This window comes from Haliotis cracherodii, unplaced genomic scaffold (assembly GCF_022045235.1).
Source record: "Haliotis cracherodii isolate W230 unplaced genomic scaffold, xgHalCrac1.p SCAF_5, whole genome shotgun sequence".
Taxonomy (NCBI): domain Eukaryota; kingdom Metazoa; phylum Mollusca; class Gastropoda; order Lepetellida; family Haliotidae; genus Haliotis; species Haliotis cracherodii.
The window spans coordinates 48,169,127-48,184,149 of NW_027266308.1; the positions used below are offsets into that span (position 1 = coordinate 48,169,127).

At 41.4% G+C, this 15,023-nt stretch overlaps 1 protein-coding gene across 1 annotated transcript; it reads left to right on the forward strand.

The window, feature by feature from the left end:
* The first annotated feature begins 13,844 nt into the window (after positions 1–13,844).
* Positions 13,845–14,654, forward strand: LOC139443720 (uncharacterized). Its single transcript, XM_071224652.1, has one exon. It carries the CDS (start codon positions 13,845–13,847, stop codon positions 14,652–14,654), a length of 810 nt encoding a protein of 269 aa, XP_071080753.1.
* Positions 14,655–15,023: the final 369 nt, after the last annotated feature.

The window sequence follows — 15,023 nt, forward strand, 5'->3', positions numbered from 1 at the left end:
CCATGTTATTTTACATAACTTTTTCCTTTTTCTGAAATTTGGTGACGTAATATTTTCCCGCACGGACATAAGGGGCAATATAGTACAGTAAGCAGGAGTCAGATAGACGGAATTCTCTAAGCATGATACGGCATATGTTGTTTGAGTGACAGAAATATACAAGGAAGACGTCTCTGAATGGCACCAATGTGTGAATGCATAAACAGCGGGCCGGAGATGTTCGTACAATGAGACATAAATGCACAACGTCGGAAAAAAAGAGCTTTCGGAAAACATCGTCAATTTCCGTCGCAACGGACACACACGAAATATTCTGACTGAGATATACGACATGTATAGAACTCGCTGTCTTCAAACAGACAGTCGTTTATTTCTGCCCAAACCACGGAAACACCCGAAGTGACACAGACAAGCACTTGTCGACCCTTTGCAAGAATAACGGCTCGTTAGACACGTAGCTTAGCAAAAATGGATATGATTACCTCACGCCTAAGACGAGATCATTGTTACGTGATGCTGCAGAGTATTCTGTTTGCCGAGTACAACCAATGCACGATGGGTCTGTCGTCATCGTAGATGGAATTTACGCGAAGCCACCGACATAATTACAATTCCACACACATGCGTATTATCACTACGAGTATTTTACCTCAGCCCCGTGCTGTGTTTTGAACTAACGTGAGAAATATGTTGGATATGTGTATGACTGTATTACACACATTTCTTCGTAGTGACATGCGAAATATTGCCGATGAGACGTTTAGTATGTACTCGCTGTCCTGTAGTGCCTTTTAATGTTAATTCGGATTAGCTGCAAGAGGTTAATACCGTTGACTAACCTTGAAAGTCTAGGGCCAATTCTGTCTGTTACTTTTCGTCATATTTAGTGTTTTGTTTGATAATTAAACATTTTTATTGTGTAATTAGAATAATTAGTTATTCAAATATTGATATGCATAATACAAATTCGGTTTGAGATTATAAAGATGGGTTTTAGTTACTTGATTTAAATTGACTAGGACCGCCATTTTCCCGACTCTCGTCTGAATGAGCCCTGCTTCTTAGATCTCATTGTCACATTAAAACTGGACATTTAAATCAAGTTGTAAATCTATTAATTTCAACGAAAATTAAAATACAAAACACAACAATAGTAATATATAACCAGTGGCACAGCGTTTGTAAGGTTGCTTATTGGATAGGAACATTTCACAAAAAGTTACATCTGATTCAGATACACAATATTGTAGGTTATCAATTTCAGCGATTATTCAACTGCATACCTAACTATATTTGCAAGATCTACATCATGCGTTTTTAGCCTCGCGTGGGGAATATGCACATCGCAAAGTACAACAATAACACGAAAAAACAGTATTTAGTAAATAAGCAAAATGGCGGCGTTTTTAACGGACTGAGTATACATGACCAACGGAAACTCTAAACCATATACAAGCATAGCACAGTGAACGGAAAACGGCTCAAGACGTGAGTCACCATTTATTGGAAAAATCTGTTGAATTTATTCGTTCATGGCTTGCGATGCTCAAGCCATCTGTTTCACCTGTTAAGGGAATGTTCCGTCCCAAGCAACCGCTGGCCTTGGTTAAACTTTTCTTGAATTTAATTCAAAACCAACAATTGAACATATTTTGCCTTTATAGATCATGTCAAGACCAAGATGTTTTATTCGAATAGCTGAGTACGCCACCCGTGTAGTAAAACCACTATACACATCGATTACCGGTACAGCTGCGCCATGGCTTGTTAATATCATGTGCCGAAACACGACTTGCATGAAGAGAAATACGAGTTGATATTAGTCATATCGCGTATATAGATTCAATGCACGTGCTGCATGAGATATTCACGCCATATGTTGCAGTATGTGTTCAAGCTTGTTAGTTCCACTAGTTAACCCTATTGATTTCGGATATACGGCATAACCTCGATATAACGCGATGATTTATCGCGATGAGTTGAGTAAGATAAGTGACAAATTTGCTAAAACAAAAACAGCTTAGATGATCGTGGCTGATAAATAAATAAGATAAATACCGCAATTTATGTGTTGTCTGTTAAATATTCAAGTTGTTTGTATATGTTAAAAACAATTTTTTTTCATGTTCCCTTTTTCCTTGAACAAACCCTTATGATATATATACTTGGCATGAATGATACATAAACATAAATTATGATATAGTCGGAATCGTGCAATGAAATATGCTTTTAGCAGACATGTCTCGACTTAAATGTTCTCGTGTTTTGTCAGGTGAAAACTTGACTTGCCTTTGCATGTGTTTTTGACGGATGCCACTGGTGGGTAGGGACATACTTACCTATTTCGCGACCAACTGCTGTCATCACTATTTGATTGTGATTCATAAACACATTCTCATGAAATAGTTGGAATTGTACGATGGAAATTTCTTATGGTCATGGAAGTGTTTTTCTATTTAAAAATAAAGTGCTTACATATTCGCTCAAGGAACAAACTTCTAAAAGGTGATTTTACATGCATTTGAAGCCATTATTATGAAGGTTTCTTGGTCTTGCACCACGTACAATGGAATCATATTTAACATTGTACCACTTATCATCACAAGTTTTGTGACAATGAAATGAAAAAAACGATAATAACATTTTCCGCATTGCTTTACATAGCCGTATATCAAGAGGTTCATTGTTTAAATGATAAGCAGCGTTTCATCAGCAGATGCGACCATACAGTCGTACATGTGATTCGTCATCGGTATATCCGCAGCTGTTGGGCACATGTTTTAAATTGATTTCGACAGCTGTGTTTCGGGTTTGCGTTTACTGTTAAAATTACTACAAACACCTGGCCCCCTGTCGTGACCTTTGACCCTGTTGGTGTGTTGAGATGAGATGGACCTCCATGTCCACGTTAAAAGAGATGGGTGATATTAATAGAATATACCTCCCACATAATAATTATGCAACAAAATGTCAAATTGTTATCTCAAATGTCACAGTACATGAATCATTAGTAGGTGGTCATATCTGACATTTTAACTTTGGACGTTATAAAACGAGTTTTGACTGGTTAAAAATATGACGGAATGTTCATGACTACTCAGATATTAAGTACATTTAAACTTCATCAACTAACGGCCGTCAGTTGGAACCGCGTTAATATAACGGTTCAACATCCCTATGACAGTGAACCCCGTTAATCCATACGATACTGCTCTCGACGAAATAGTCCGGAAAACGTACTTCTAGATGAACGAAGCATTGATAAGAAGTAATGTCCTGTTAGCTATACACATACGTTGTCAGCAGTAATTACCCGGAAGATGGGTGTTCCGTATTGACGGGATCTGGGCTGTTGAGGATTAAGCTGTTGGAGAGACAAACAAAATAATCTATGAATAATTGGATTCCCGAATATCGATTCCCAAACCAAAAAGAAATGTATTTTCTGAAAGCAAACATAAATACAATAATATTAGTAATACTAATCCCTGCTATCGATTGCTAAATATTTCCATACAAAGTAGCCGTTAATTAAATTGTATTCTGTATTAATTACCTGAAGAAACATTAAATCTTGTTTTTGTTTACAAAGTGACATACGCTTATTGAAATACACAAATCCAAATGGATGGATGACTTTATGACTGGTTTTGTGACTGCTCAACGGCAACAGTTACTTGACTACCCTTTCAGCTGCATCTTCTGAATCTTTGCATCATGTGATATGATTCAGTACTTGCGACCATCTGGAGAACACACACGGATGTATTATACCAGCTTTTCATCAGGTATGGGTTGTAGCTTACACATTTATCCACATGAGTTCAAAGTCATTGAGATCCGGGTAGAGAAGAGGCCTTCAGCAACCCATGCTTGCCGTAAATGGCGACTTTGCTTGTCGATGTTCATGACATCAATCACTGGATTGTCTGGTCCAGACTCGATTATTTACAGACCGCCGTCAAATAGCTGGAATATTGCTGAGTGCGGCGTTAAACAACAAACAAACAAACAATGTCATGGAAGTTCTGGATATATACAAATAAGAAAGGCATTGTGCTCAACATTTTACAGGTGAATATAAATAAATAAAAGCCACAAAACCGTTTCCATATTCAGAAATCTCGATTGTACGATTCCGTATATATCAGGAGCATGTGTTTGTGAATCACTATCAAACTGTGATGAAACAAGCTTTTCGCGAAAAGGTGAGCGTATCCTGTCACATCGGCGGCACCCGTCACAAACGCAAGCAAAGGCAAGTCACTGGTTCGACTGGAAAAACACGGGAACAAAAGTCAAAATTGGGAATTGCATCGGGTATCAACGTTTCATGGACAACATTCTATGAAAGCATGATCGTTTCAAGGACAACATTAACACCATGAAAGCATGAACGTTTCAAGGACAATATGAATCCTATGGAAGCATGAACGTTTCGTTTCGTAAAGAATTTTGTATTTATCATTTTCCATGACGCCTTCTTCATATTCTGGGTCGTACCATGGATGGACCTCTGTGTCAAAACCACAAGCATTGCGGAGACACTCCATCATGTCGCTTAAGATACTGTTTTTATGCCAAAGCTGGGCATCCCCTGACAATGTGTTGGACAGTCTCATTAAATTCATTTCACATTTACATTTTGATGCAAAATCACACATTGACGGTTTCGAGTGGGAAGTGACTGGTCCTGAGCAGCAAACAGAAAGCCTTCTGTTTCACTTTTCAGGCCAGCCGACCTCATCCAAGCGAAGGACTCTGCAGGGTTGCTGATCTTCTCAACACACTGCACATAAACTCGATGCAGTGGTCGTTCAGATAGCCTCTCCTTGAAAAACTGAGTCTGGGCCGATTTGATATGGCACTTCGCTAGGTTGACACTCATTTCTGTACCGCCCAGCAGTACAGAACCATCAACATAATTAACACTGACATTGAGATTATGTCCCACATCCTTGACTCGTTTTAGAAAACTGTGGAATACCTTGTTTTCATCATGAGTCTTGACATGCTTCACAAGAGGATCATCAGACAATTAAATGTGTGCAAAAGTGCACAAAACAATTCTATCATGAAGAGCCTCCATATTAATCAAACCACGCCCTTTCATCACAAGGGAGGCATATGTTCTATATTGCTCGAAAGTATCAAACATTAGGACATAAAAAACGTCAAAAACATGCTCTTGACGAATAACAGGATCTGACTGTATGTGTCATTTACGACCCAAGAATTACCAAATCAACCTCTCAGTACACGTCTCAAACAATCATTCAAATTAATATTCCATAGCCCCGACGGAACAACGACACGCCAACGAGATATTTATGTTATTCTTAAACATATATGTTCGTGTTATCATCGAATAACAGAATCAAAATAACTGTGTTCATTACACAAGCATGGCTCTCCGGCAAATGCCCCTTACAGTCCTTATATGTGGCATACTCGTTGCAACAACCCTCGGCCTTTTCCGCCTGTAGTAATAGTACATAGCCAGTTGATCAATAGTCACTATGGGTCTATACCGCAGTCTGCCTATGTAGCTCGAAGTAGAGTCTGACTCATACATCTGCGACCTTCACCTTTCTAGTGACCTTCACATAGGTCTTTATAACATCATAACACTTCCTCGTCCAAGTTATGTATTATAGGTTTCGTTATTCAAACCCCTCAGATGATTGGAATCACAGACACAAGAGGCACTGATACTGATTATTCTTTGAGTTAAGCATGGATTTACGTATGACACAACGGCGATTATTAGGCCATTTGATCAATACATTGAATCATTGCGTACCGCTTAGTACTAACCCTGTGTGGAGTTTTCGGTTGAGTTACAATTGAGGTGACGGTTTATTATTAAGACCAAATCATGCACACATTCTAATAAAGCATGCACAAGTTTGGTAAACACGGCATGAACAATCAATACATTTGGCCTCATTTAAGATGTATGTCAATAGCAATCAATCAGTAATCGATATTATTTTGTACAGTTAACAAATGAGCAGGCACACTTGCATGACGCCCGTATCTTTCTATAATTGCAAATTACTGGAATGTCAATTTTGCTGACTCGTCGAAATGTGCAGTTGGATGGTATTTGATACGTGGTCTAAATTATTCAATACATGGAACGAAGTAGTATGCATGCTCGTCCAGAAACTACATGGTGACAGCAAGTGGCCTCTAGATTATATTATATCCGTGTGAATGTAATGTGCATATAGTGCATGGCCAGACCTATTTAGACAATTAAGACTCTGTATGACTTGCATGGCACATCTTTGACGTTACTATCGACCTAAAAAGCTTACTTGCACAGAATGCAATGCAATATATGCAATCAATGTGCATCAACAAGACACCTGTTTGTATTACAACTGATAAAGACTTTGCAGGATTCTAAACCACGCTCGCAGAAGCTAACCTCGGTGCAGTTACTGTTTTGGTTGCTGGTTTTCGTAGAAACGCTTGTTCTCCAGTCGTTCATTAAGCTACAAGAATATTGATTTCCTTCCCTGTACTTCGGCTCAAGTTAGTACAATCTGCGGTCAGTATACAAGGTTGCTGGTAATTAGGTCCAGGGTAGATGACCACTTGTGGTCAATATACAGCCTGGTCAGTACTTCGCCTTGGAAACCCCCAGCCTCGATGGACTAATGCATGTGGTTGTCACACGGCAGGAAGTGAGGCACCACCGATTGAAATATGCTAAATAACGCATGTTGATATATCTGTTGTGATGACTCAGCACCGCTCGATCAATTCCGTGCGAGCATTCGGACCTGTCGATGTAGTCCTTGTGTAGATTGTCGTCTCCGCTGGTCGTTATGCAAGCCAGCTGGTATCAGATGTTTGGATGTATAACTTTAACAAATTGTATGCATAGGTCGTTATTTTTTTACCTGTTATTAGTCATATCAGTGTGAGCTATCCGAGCTTATTACTGTCTCATGTTTCCTCCAAACATTGACGTCATACCTTCACGTGAGGTGATTTTAAATGTATGTCAGGCTGAGGTTTGTTTCAGAAAACAAGATTAATCCTAAGATGGCGTTATAGGGATATTTAGATAAAAAACCCGCTGATAATGCATTTCTGACATTTATATATTGATAAAAATGAGAAAAAGGTAAAGTGAAACATAGTTCGTTTGCAAACATGTTCTTTTGATTTAAGCATGGATTGGTGAATTCTATATGCTGATAATAAGGAACATCTATTAATTAAAACACAATAAGTTTGCAAACGTAACTGTTTCTTTCTATATGAGCAGTGTACACCTGACCTTCATAGGCTGTTAAGTCACATATATTAACACCCGATATAAGAACGTTTGATAACAGGAAATAAATTGTTTAAAATTTCACTGTCATCAATATTGATATTAGATAAACAGCTTGACTTGGCGTCTCTTGTGTACTGAACAGTCAATAACACGGTGACACAGTTAGCATCGATTATCTGTCATGTACTGGAGTGCTCTGTGTTTCTGAAGCTGGGTTTTTTCCTTGTTGTTTTTTCCTTACAGCAACCCGGATGTAGTGAGTGAGTTTGGTGTAACGCCAATTTGAACAGTATTCAAATATATCACAGGGCGTCAGCTTGATGTTGGTTTTAAACACTTACGACTTAGATGTAACCCACATGCTGGGTATGGGTGTGGAGGAAACCTAGAAACATCCTCCCGGCGATTCTGGGATTCGAACCCACTGTCATAGCATTCTGTCAGTACTAAGGAGCACAACTCTGCACAGTATATTTGTGGTACCTTAGGCGACAGGGCTTCCAGTGAGCTCATGTACATTGTAAAATGGTGACAAATCCATTTAAAACTAACTATAGAGGAATACAAATATGTGTGTGTCATGAAGGCGAGTTCGTGTACCACACAAGAAGAAGACACATTCATGTACCACATAAAAAGACGCCAAATCTGTGCACCATGATGATACACCGTGTAGCAGACACACAAGGTGACATAAGGTGATGGATCCATGTATAGCATAAGGTGATGGATCCATGTATAGCATAAGGTGATGGATCCATGTATCCCATAAGGTGACAGATCCATGTACTATATATGGTGACAAAGCAATGTACTACATAAGGTGACAGATCCATGTACTATATATGGTGACAAAGGAATGTACTACATAAGGTGACAGATCCATGTACTATATATGGTGACAAAGGAATGTACTACATAAGGTGACAGATCCATGTACTATATATGGTGACAAAGCAATGTACTACATAAGGTGACAGATCCATGTACTATATATGGTGACAAAGGAATGTACTACATAAGGTGACAGATCCATGTACTATATATGGTGACAAAGGAATGTACTACATAAGGTAACAGATCCATGTTCCGTGTAAGGTGATGGTTCCATGTATCCAATAAGGTGACAGATCCAAATACTATACATGGTGACAAAGCAATGTACTACACGGGGTGACAGATCCATGTATCCATAAGGTGACAGATCCATGTTCCGTGTAAGGTGACAAAGGAATGTACTACATAAGGTGACAGATCCATGTTCCGTGTAAGGTGACAGATCCATGTACTATACATAGTGACAAAGCAATGTACTACATAAGGTGACAGATCCATGTACTATATATGGTGACAGATCCATGTACTATACATAGTGACAAAGCAATGTACTACATAAGGTGACAGATCCATATTCCGTGTAAGGTACCGAGACAAAGCAATGTACTACATTAGAAGACAAACGGCTGTGTCACATATTAGGGTTTTTATTGGAACTAAATAAGAGACAAAATATTTACATAAACTGCAAATGTTTCCATTGCGTGTTAGGACAGCAATATTTACGGAGGGCAACCCTTAGGGCATTCTGTTAGGGAGACTATAATTTTCTGATGACGATAATAATAGATCTTATTTCTTAATCTAAGGGGTCAGTGTTTCTCGAACCTTGAAGCGACGATTTCACATAGGTTTTTAGGGCAAAGAACCTACTACACGCCTGCAATGACGTCAGCTGCGGCTCCAGAGCACGACTCCGGGCAATGATGAAATGCGGTCATTTACAAAATGAGAGAATTGCCTGACACCGATATATACCATCATCATTATCTGGGTTTATTGCCCGTGAAGCTGCACATTCACCAGAACGTTCAAGATTTTTTCAAAAGATAAAAGTTTCAGGTGCTTGGTATCTTGGGTAATAAAATGAAAAAAATCCGACTGTCTGTGTTTGATCTCCGAACCGTTGGGGTACGATTGTATACTATACCAGCCAGGTAGCATACAGCCACGCATGGCATCATCGACCACCACTTTAAAATAAAATCATTTTGTATATAATCGGGGCAGGGGTTGGGTGAGTCACTCGAGACTCGAGAGGGATATGTTTTCGTCTCTTCCGGAAAGACAATTTTATTACATCTAAAATATATTAATAACTTACATTTATATTAAATTCTTTTATCACAAATCACCATAATTTACACTACTTTCCATGATCCGAAAAGTGTCACACGCTAAGATCAATGTGTCATAAAGTGATCTCCCTTCTAACAACGCCAGCCGTTGCCAGATCGATCCTTAATATATTTTACTTACATAAATAGCAACCAAAATTGAATAGAAAATAATCCAATCAACTAGTGATTCATACCAAGCATCACTTTCCCATTTCATCCTTGCACAGGCGATCGGGAATGAGGCATAACTGTAAATCGTAAACGCCCCGCTAACTTAATATAGTCATCAAAACAATATCACGTAATTTGATCTACATTGCCGTCCATCATAATATTGACAGACATATATTACCCCATTTCGGCGCACACAACTGCCTTCGAGTTGAATAGCATGCAGGGTCTCCCGAGGACGCTTAATGACATCAATATTGATCTGCACAGCTAAATCTCATTATGGCCTGCAAACATGATCGGCAAAACATTTAACAGTGCAACTGGTGCACCCCGATCATATGCTTAATTCCATCGTTCTCGACTAAGCTCGGCGGTGACGTGAGCGTTGACTTCGTCACGTATGCGTCGTTTTTGTCTTCGGGAGAGAAATAAATTGCGTACTGAGTATATTTTGGTTATTGCACAGAGTAACGTTAAAGTGTGTTGGGTTTAACACCGCTTTTGACAATATTCCAGTGATATCACGGCGTGTCAGCTTAATGTGGTAGGAAAGCCCGAAGTGATGCAGGTCTCAAATGTTTACCTCTTTGGCGAAACCCATGAGTATGGCTATGGTGCTGACAAACCTAGAAACATAATCAGGGAGAACCGGGATTCGAACCCACAACCAAAGGTTTCTGGTGTGCTCAAGGGACATGTAATGATTAAGAATTTTTGACAATCGTTGTTGTACCGTATTTGTGAAAGTGATTAAGGTTATAATATTCTGGTTCAAGACCATGGCTGTGTCAAAGCAGAATAGTTCAGGCGGCGGAACAGCCGAGTGTTGTCATGATGATTATCATGATGAAGATCCGGGTTCGATTCCCAACATGGGTAAAAGGTGTATCCCTTGCCGTGATATGGTTGTAAAATCGGTAAAAGCGACAACCCAACTGGCTAACTTAATCAGAATATGCCCAGACGAATATGAATCGTCATCAGTGACGTACTGATGACGTAATGGTGCTGCATTTTCAAAGGGTGTCCTCTTCTTGCTCTTTCTAGAGAAATCAATGGGAAAGGCGAATCTATATTTTTTTCACTGTCCAACTCTGGAATAGGTTTTTCTTTACACATTCAATTTTTTCCTCCTTCCCTTTTTCCTGTATATAACAATATAAAAGTTATAATATTTATGCATAAGAAAGGAAAACATATCTCTTACTAATACAAGTATCTTTATACATATGTAAAGCTTTTATGTTACGCTGTTTGTTGTTGTCTTGATGCTCCATGTACTACAATTTGTGTTAATATTACTGTATGTGTGTGTAATCCGCTTGTGCTTGGGCCGATAGCCTTTCGCACAATAAACCATTGAATTTAATTGAATCCCATCTCGTCATGCTTAACATTTTGTGTCCATTTGTATGGGCTTTTTTCCATCCTGGATGTCATCCGCAAAGCGCACAGAGAATTATTACTCCGTCAATTGATCAGTGTGCAATCCATCTTCATTCTCATCTCCCTGGGGAGTATACACATCCAAGCTGCCCGTGAGGCGCAAGAAGGTTAACATACACCCATTTAATCCTACAAGCTACCCATACACTGCTGGGTGAATGGGTGGAAACGTTGTGGATAGTGTATACAGAGGCTGACATCCAGATGCCGTGTGTTTCTTTGAAAAACAAGCTTCTGATGCATATCAAGAACCTGGTCAGAGATGACAACACTTTTAGAGGCCCCTTTGTTGGGCGTTAGATTCGTAGGTGAGTACGCAATAGTCATAATGACCACAAGATCAATCCAATTAGATGGGTGAGTGAATTTGGTTCTACGCTGTTTTAAGAATCTTGCAGCAATATGCCGAAAATGATGGAACGTATAGGATTAGCAATAATCTAAATATAACCAAAACCCCTATAAACACAGTCTACCGTTCTACTCGTCCAAACTTAGCACCATACGCGTCATTGGAAGAAATGATCTTTACCTTTGACGTCATACAATGCTTTAGATCAATAAAGGAATTTTTCATTTATGAAATATATTTATAAATGTGACAAAAATATAAATGCTGACGTTGGACCGTCTTCAAGTAGTATCTGGGTTAGTTAATGGCCGGTGTCACGAAATATATTCGCCCCCAGAATAAAATCCCCCCCCCCCCCCCCCCCCGGCGAATTTATACCGGTACAGTTCCGACGACCTTCTGTTTTTGAATCTAAGATGATACACATTTCTCTATATTTTGGGTTACTTTGCTTAATAATTTCCGATTATCATTATTAGTTTTACTTTTTCTCTTCTGCTGCGGTGATATCCATCCGAATCCAGGACCTTTGCATAGTCCAGATGTAAAGATTATACATCTAAACGTACGCAGTCTTAAAGACCAAGTAGATTGAATCAGTGCTGAATTAGATAGTTATGATGTTGTATGTTTAACAGAAACCTGGTTGCACCATGATATTCTAGCCACTGATATTACACTGATACCATTTTCAAATCGTAGCGTGTATTAAGGAATATATTTTAGATCTAAAATCAGAGTATAACGGACAGCCTGAGCTGGAGGCTGGATATGTTGACAGTTTTGACGTAGTTAGTGTTAAAACCGAATGTTTACGAGGATTAATAAGCTTTCTGAATTCAGTTACAACAGTAAACGTACATGCATTTGTTACATTAAGTCATTTCATTCAAATTTATTTGGCATGATTATGAGGATGGAAGGTACAGTTACCAAATAAAATATGCTGAAATATCAATTCATTATGACCATATTTCATAATAATTTTTTTTAAAGTAACCCACCTTACATTAAAGTTAACTATTTAAAGAATATAGAACTTAAAGACATTGCAACAAAGCGAATAATCAGGGGGAGACTTTATACTGAGGGGGTGCGAAATATATCCGGGGGAGAATCTGTACCGGTATAAAATCTCCGGGGGGAGAATTTGTACGGGCTAGAGTTTATACCAGGACACCGGCAAGCAGAACTATGTCAGTGCTATGCGCCCTACAAATGTCTGCGAGGGAACATGGTTTCTGCGAGGTATTCTGTGACATTAATACTCTACCCTTTGGAGATATATATGATTACATATTGCTTTTGGCTGCCTTTTCAAGGACGTGCGTTTCGATATGACAGTATTGTATTGCAGTTTGATTGGATGTGTCATCGGTGTCAAACATGTAGGTTTTATGCCTATTTCAAAGGATGAGTAATATGCAATATTTCGCCGTGATTGAAGATGTTTGAGATCTTTCTGATGAAATTAGGGCCATGTTGAGATAGGCTTTATCTCTCTGGGGCGCATTACAGATGTGGAGGATGGAAGATGTGAAGGATGGAGGATGTGGAGGATGGAGGATGGGGGGTGGAGGGAGGAGGGGGATGTGGAGGATGGAGGGAGGATGGAGGATGTGGAGGGTGGAAGATGTGAAGGATGGAGGATGTGGAGGATGGAGGATGGGGGTGGAGGGAGGATGGAGGATGGAGGATGTGGAGGATGGAGGATGTGAAGGATGGAGGATGGGGGTGGAGGGAGGATGGAGGATGTGGAGGATGGAAGATGTGAAGGATGGAGGATGTGGAGGATGGAGGATGGAGGATGTGAAGGATGGAAGATGTGGAGGATCGAGGATGTGGAGGATGGAGGATGTGAAGGATGGAGGATGGGGGTGGAGGGAGGATGGAGGATGTGGAGGATGGAAGATGTGAAGGATGGAGGATGTGGAGGATGGAGGATGGGGAGGATGGGGAGGATGGGGGTGGAGTGAGGAGGGGGATGTGGAGGATGGAGGGAGGATGGAGGATGTGGAGGATGGAGGATGGAGGGAGGATGGAGGATGTGGAGGGTGGAAGATGTGAAGGATGGAGGATGTGAAGGATGGAGGATGGAGGGAGGATGGAGGATGTGGAGGGTGGAAGATGTGAAGGATGGAAGATGTGAAGGATGGAGGATGGGGGTGGAGGGAGGATGGAGGATGTGAAGGATGGAGGATGTGAAGGATGGAGGATGGAGGGAGGATGGAGGATGTGGAGGGTGGAAGATGTGAAGGATGGAGGATGTGGAGGATGGAGGATGGGGAGGATGGGGGGTGGAGGGAGGAGGGGGATGTGGAGGATGGAGGGAGGATGGAGGATGTGGAGGATGAAAGATGTGAAGGATGGAGGATGTGGAGGGTGGAAGATGTGAAGGATGGAGGATGTGGAGGATGGAGGATGGGGGTGGAGGGAGGATGGAGGATGTGGAGGGTGGAGGATGGAGGGAGGATGGAGGATGTGGAGGATGGAAGATGTGAAGGATGGAGGATGTGGAGGATGGAGGATGGATGATGGAGGGAGGATGGAGGATGTGGAGGATGGAAGATGTGAAGGATGGAGGATGTGGAGGATGGAGGATGGGGAGGATGGAGGATGGAGGATGTGGAGGATGGAGGATGTGGAGGATGGAGGATGGGGGTGGAGGGAGGATGGAGGATGTGGAGGGTGGAAGATGTGGAGGATGGAGGATGGAGGATGTGAAGGATGGAGGATGGAGGATGGAGGATGTGGAGGATGGAGGATGTGGAGGATGGAGGATGGGGGTGGAGGGAGGATGGAGGATGTGGAGGATGGAAGATGTGAAGGATGGAGGATGTGGAGGATGGAGGATGGGGGTGGAGGGAGGATGGAGGATGTGGAGGATGGAAGATGTGAAGGATGGAGGATGTGGAGGATGGAGGATGGGGAGGATGGAGGATGTGGAGGATGGAGGATGGGGGTGGAGGGAGGATGGAGGATGTGGAGGATGGAAGATGTGAAGGATGGAGGATGGAGGATGGAGGATGTGGAGGATGGAGGATGTGGAGGATGGAGGATGGGGGTGGAGGGAGGATGGAGGATGTGGAGGATGGAAGATGTGAAGGATGGAGGATGTGGAGGATGGAGGATGGGGAGGGTGGGGGGTGGAGGGAGGAGGGGGATGTGGAGGATGGAGGGAGGATGGAGGATGGGGAGAGGAGAATGAAGGATGGGGGATGGAGAATGGGGATGAGGTGGAGGGAGGATGAAGGATTGAGGGAGGGTGGGGGGTGGAAGGAGGATGTGGAGGATGGAGGATGGGGGAGGGTGTGGAGGAGGGAGGATGTGTAGAATGGAGGGATGATGGAAGATGTGGAGGATGGAGAATGTGGAGGATGGAGGATGTGGAGGATGGAGGATGGAGGATGGAGGATGGAGGGAGGAGGATGTGGAGGATTGAAGATGGAGGATGGAGGGTGGAGGGAGGATGGAGGATGTGGAGGATTGAAGATGTGGAGGATGGAGGGAGGATATGGAGGATGTGGAGGATTGAAGATGTGGAGGATGGAGGGAGGATGGAGGATGTGGAGGATTG

What these genes read in the sequence shown, in the direction of transcription:
- LOC139443720 (XM_071224652.1), top strand. Translation starts at nt 13,845, where the DNA reads ATGGAGGATGTGGAGGATGGAGGATGGGGGTGGAGGGAGGATGGAGGA.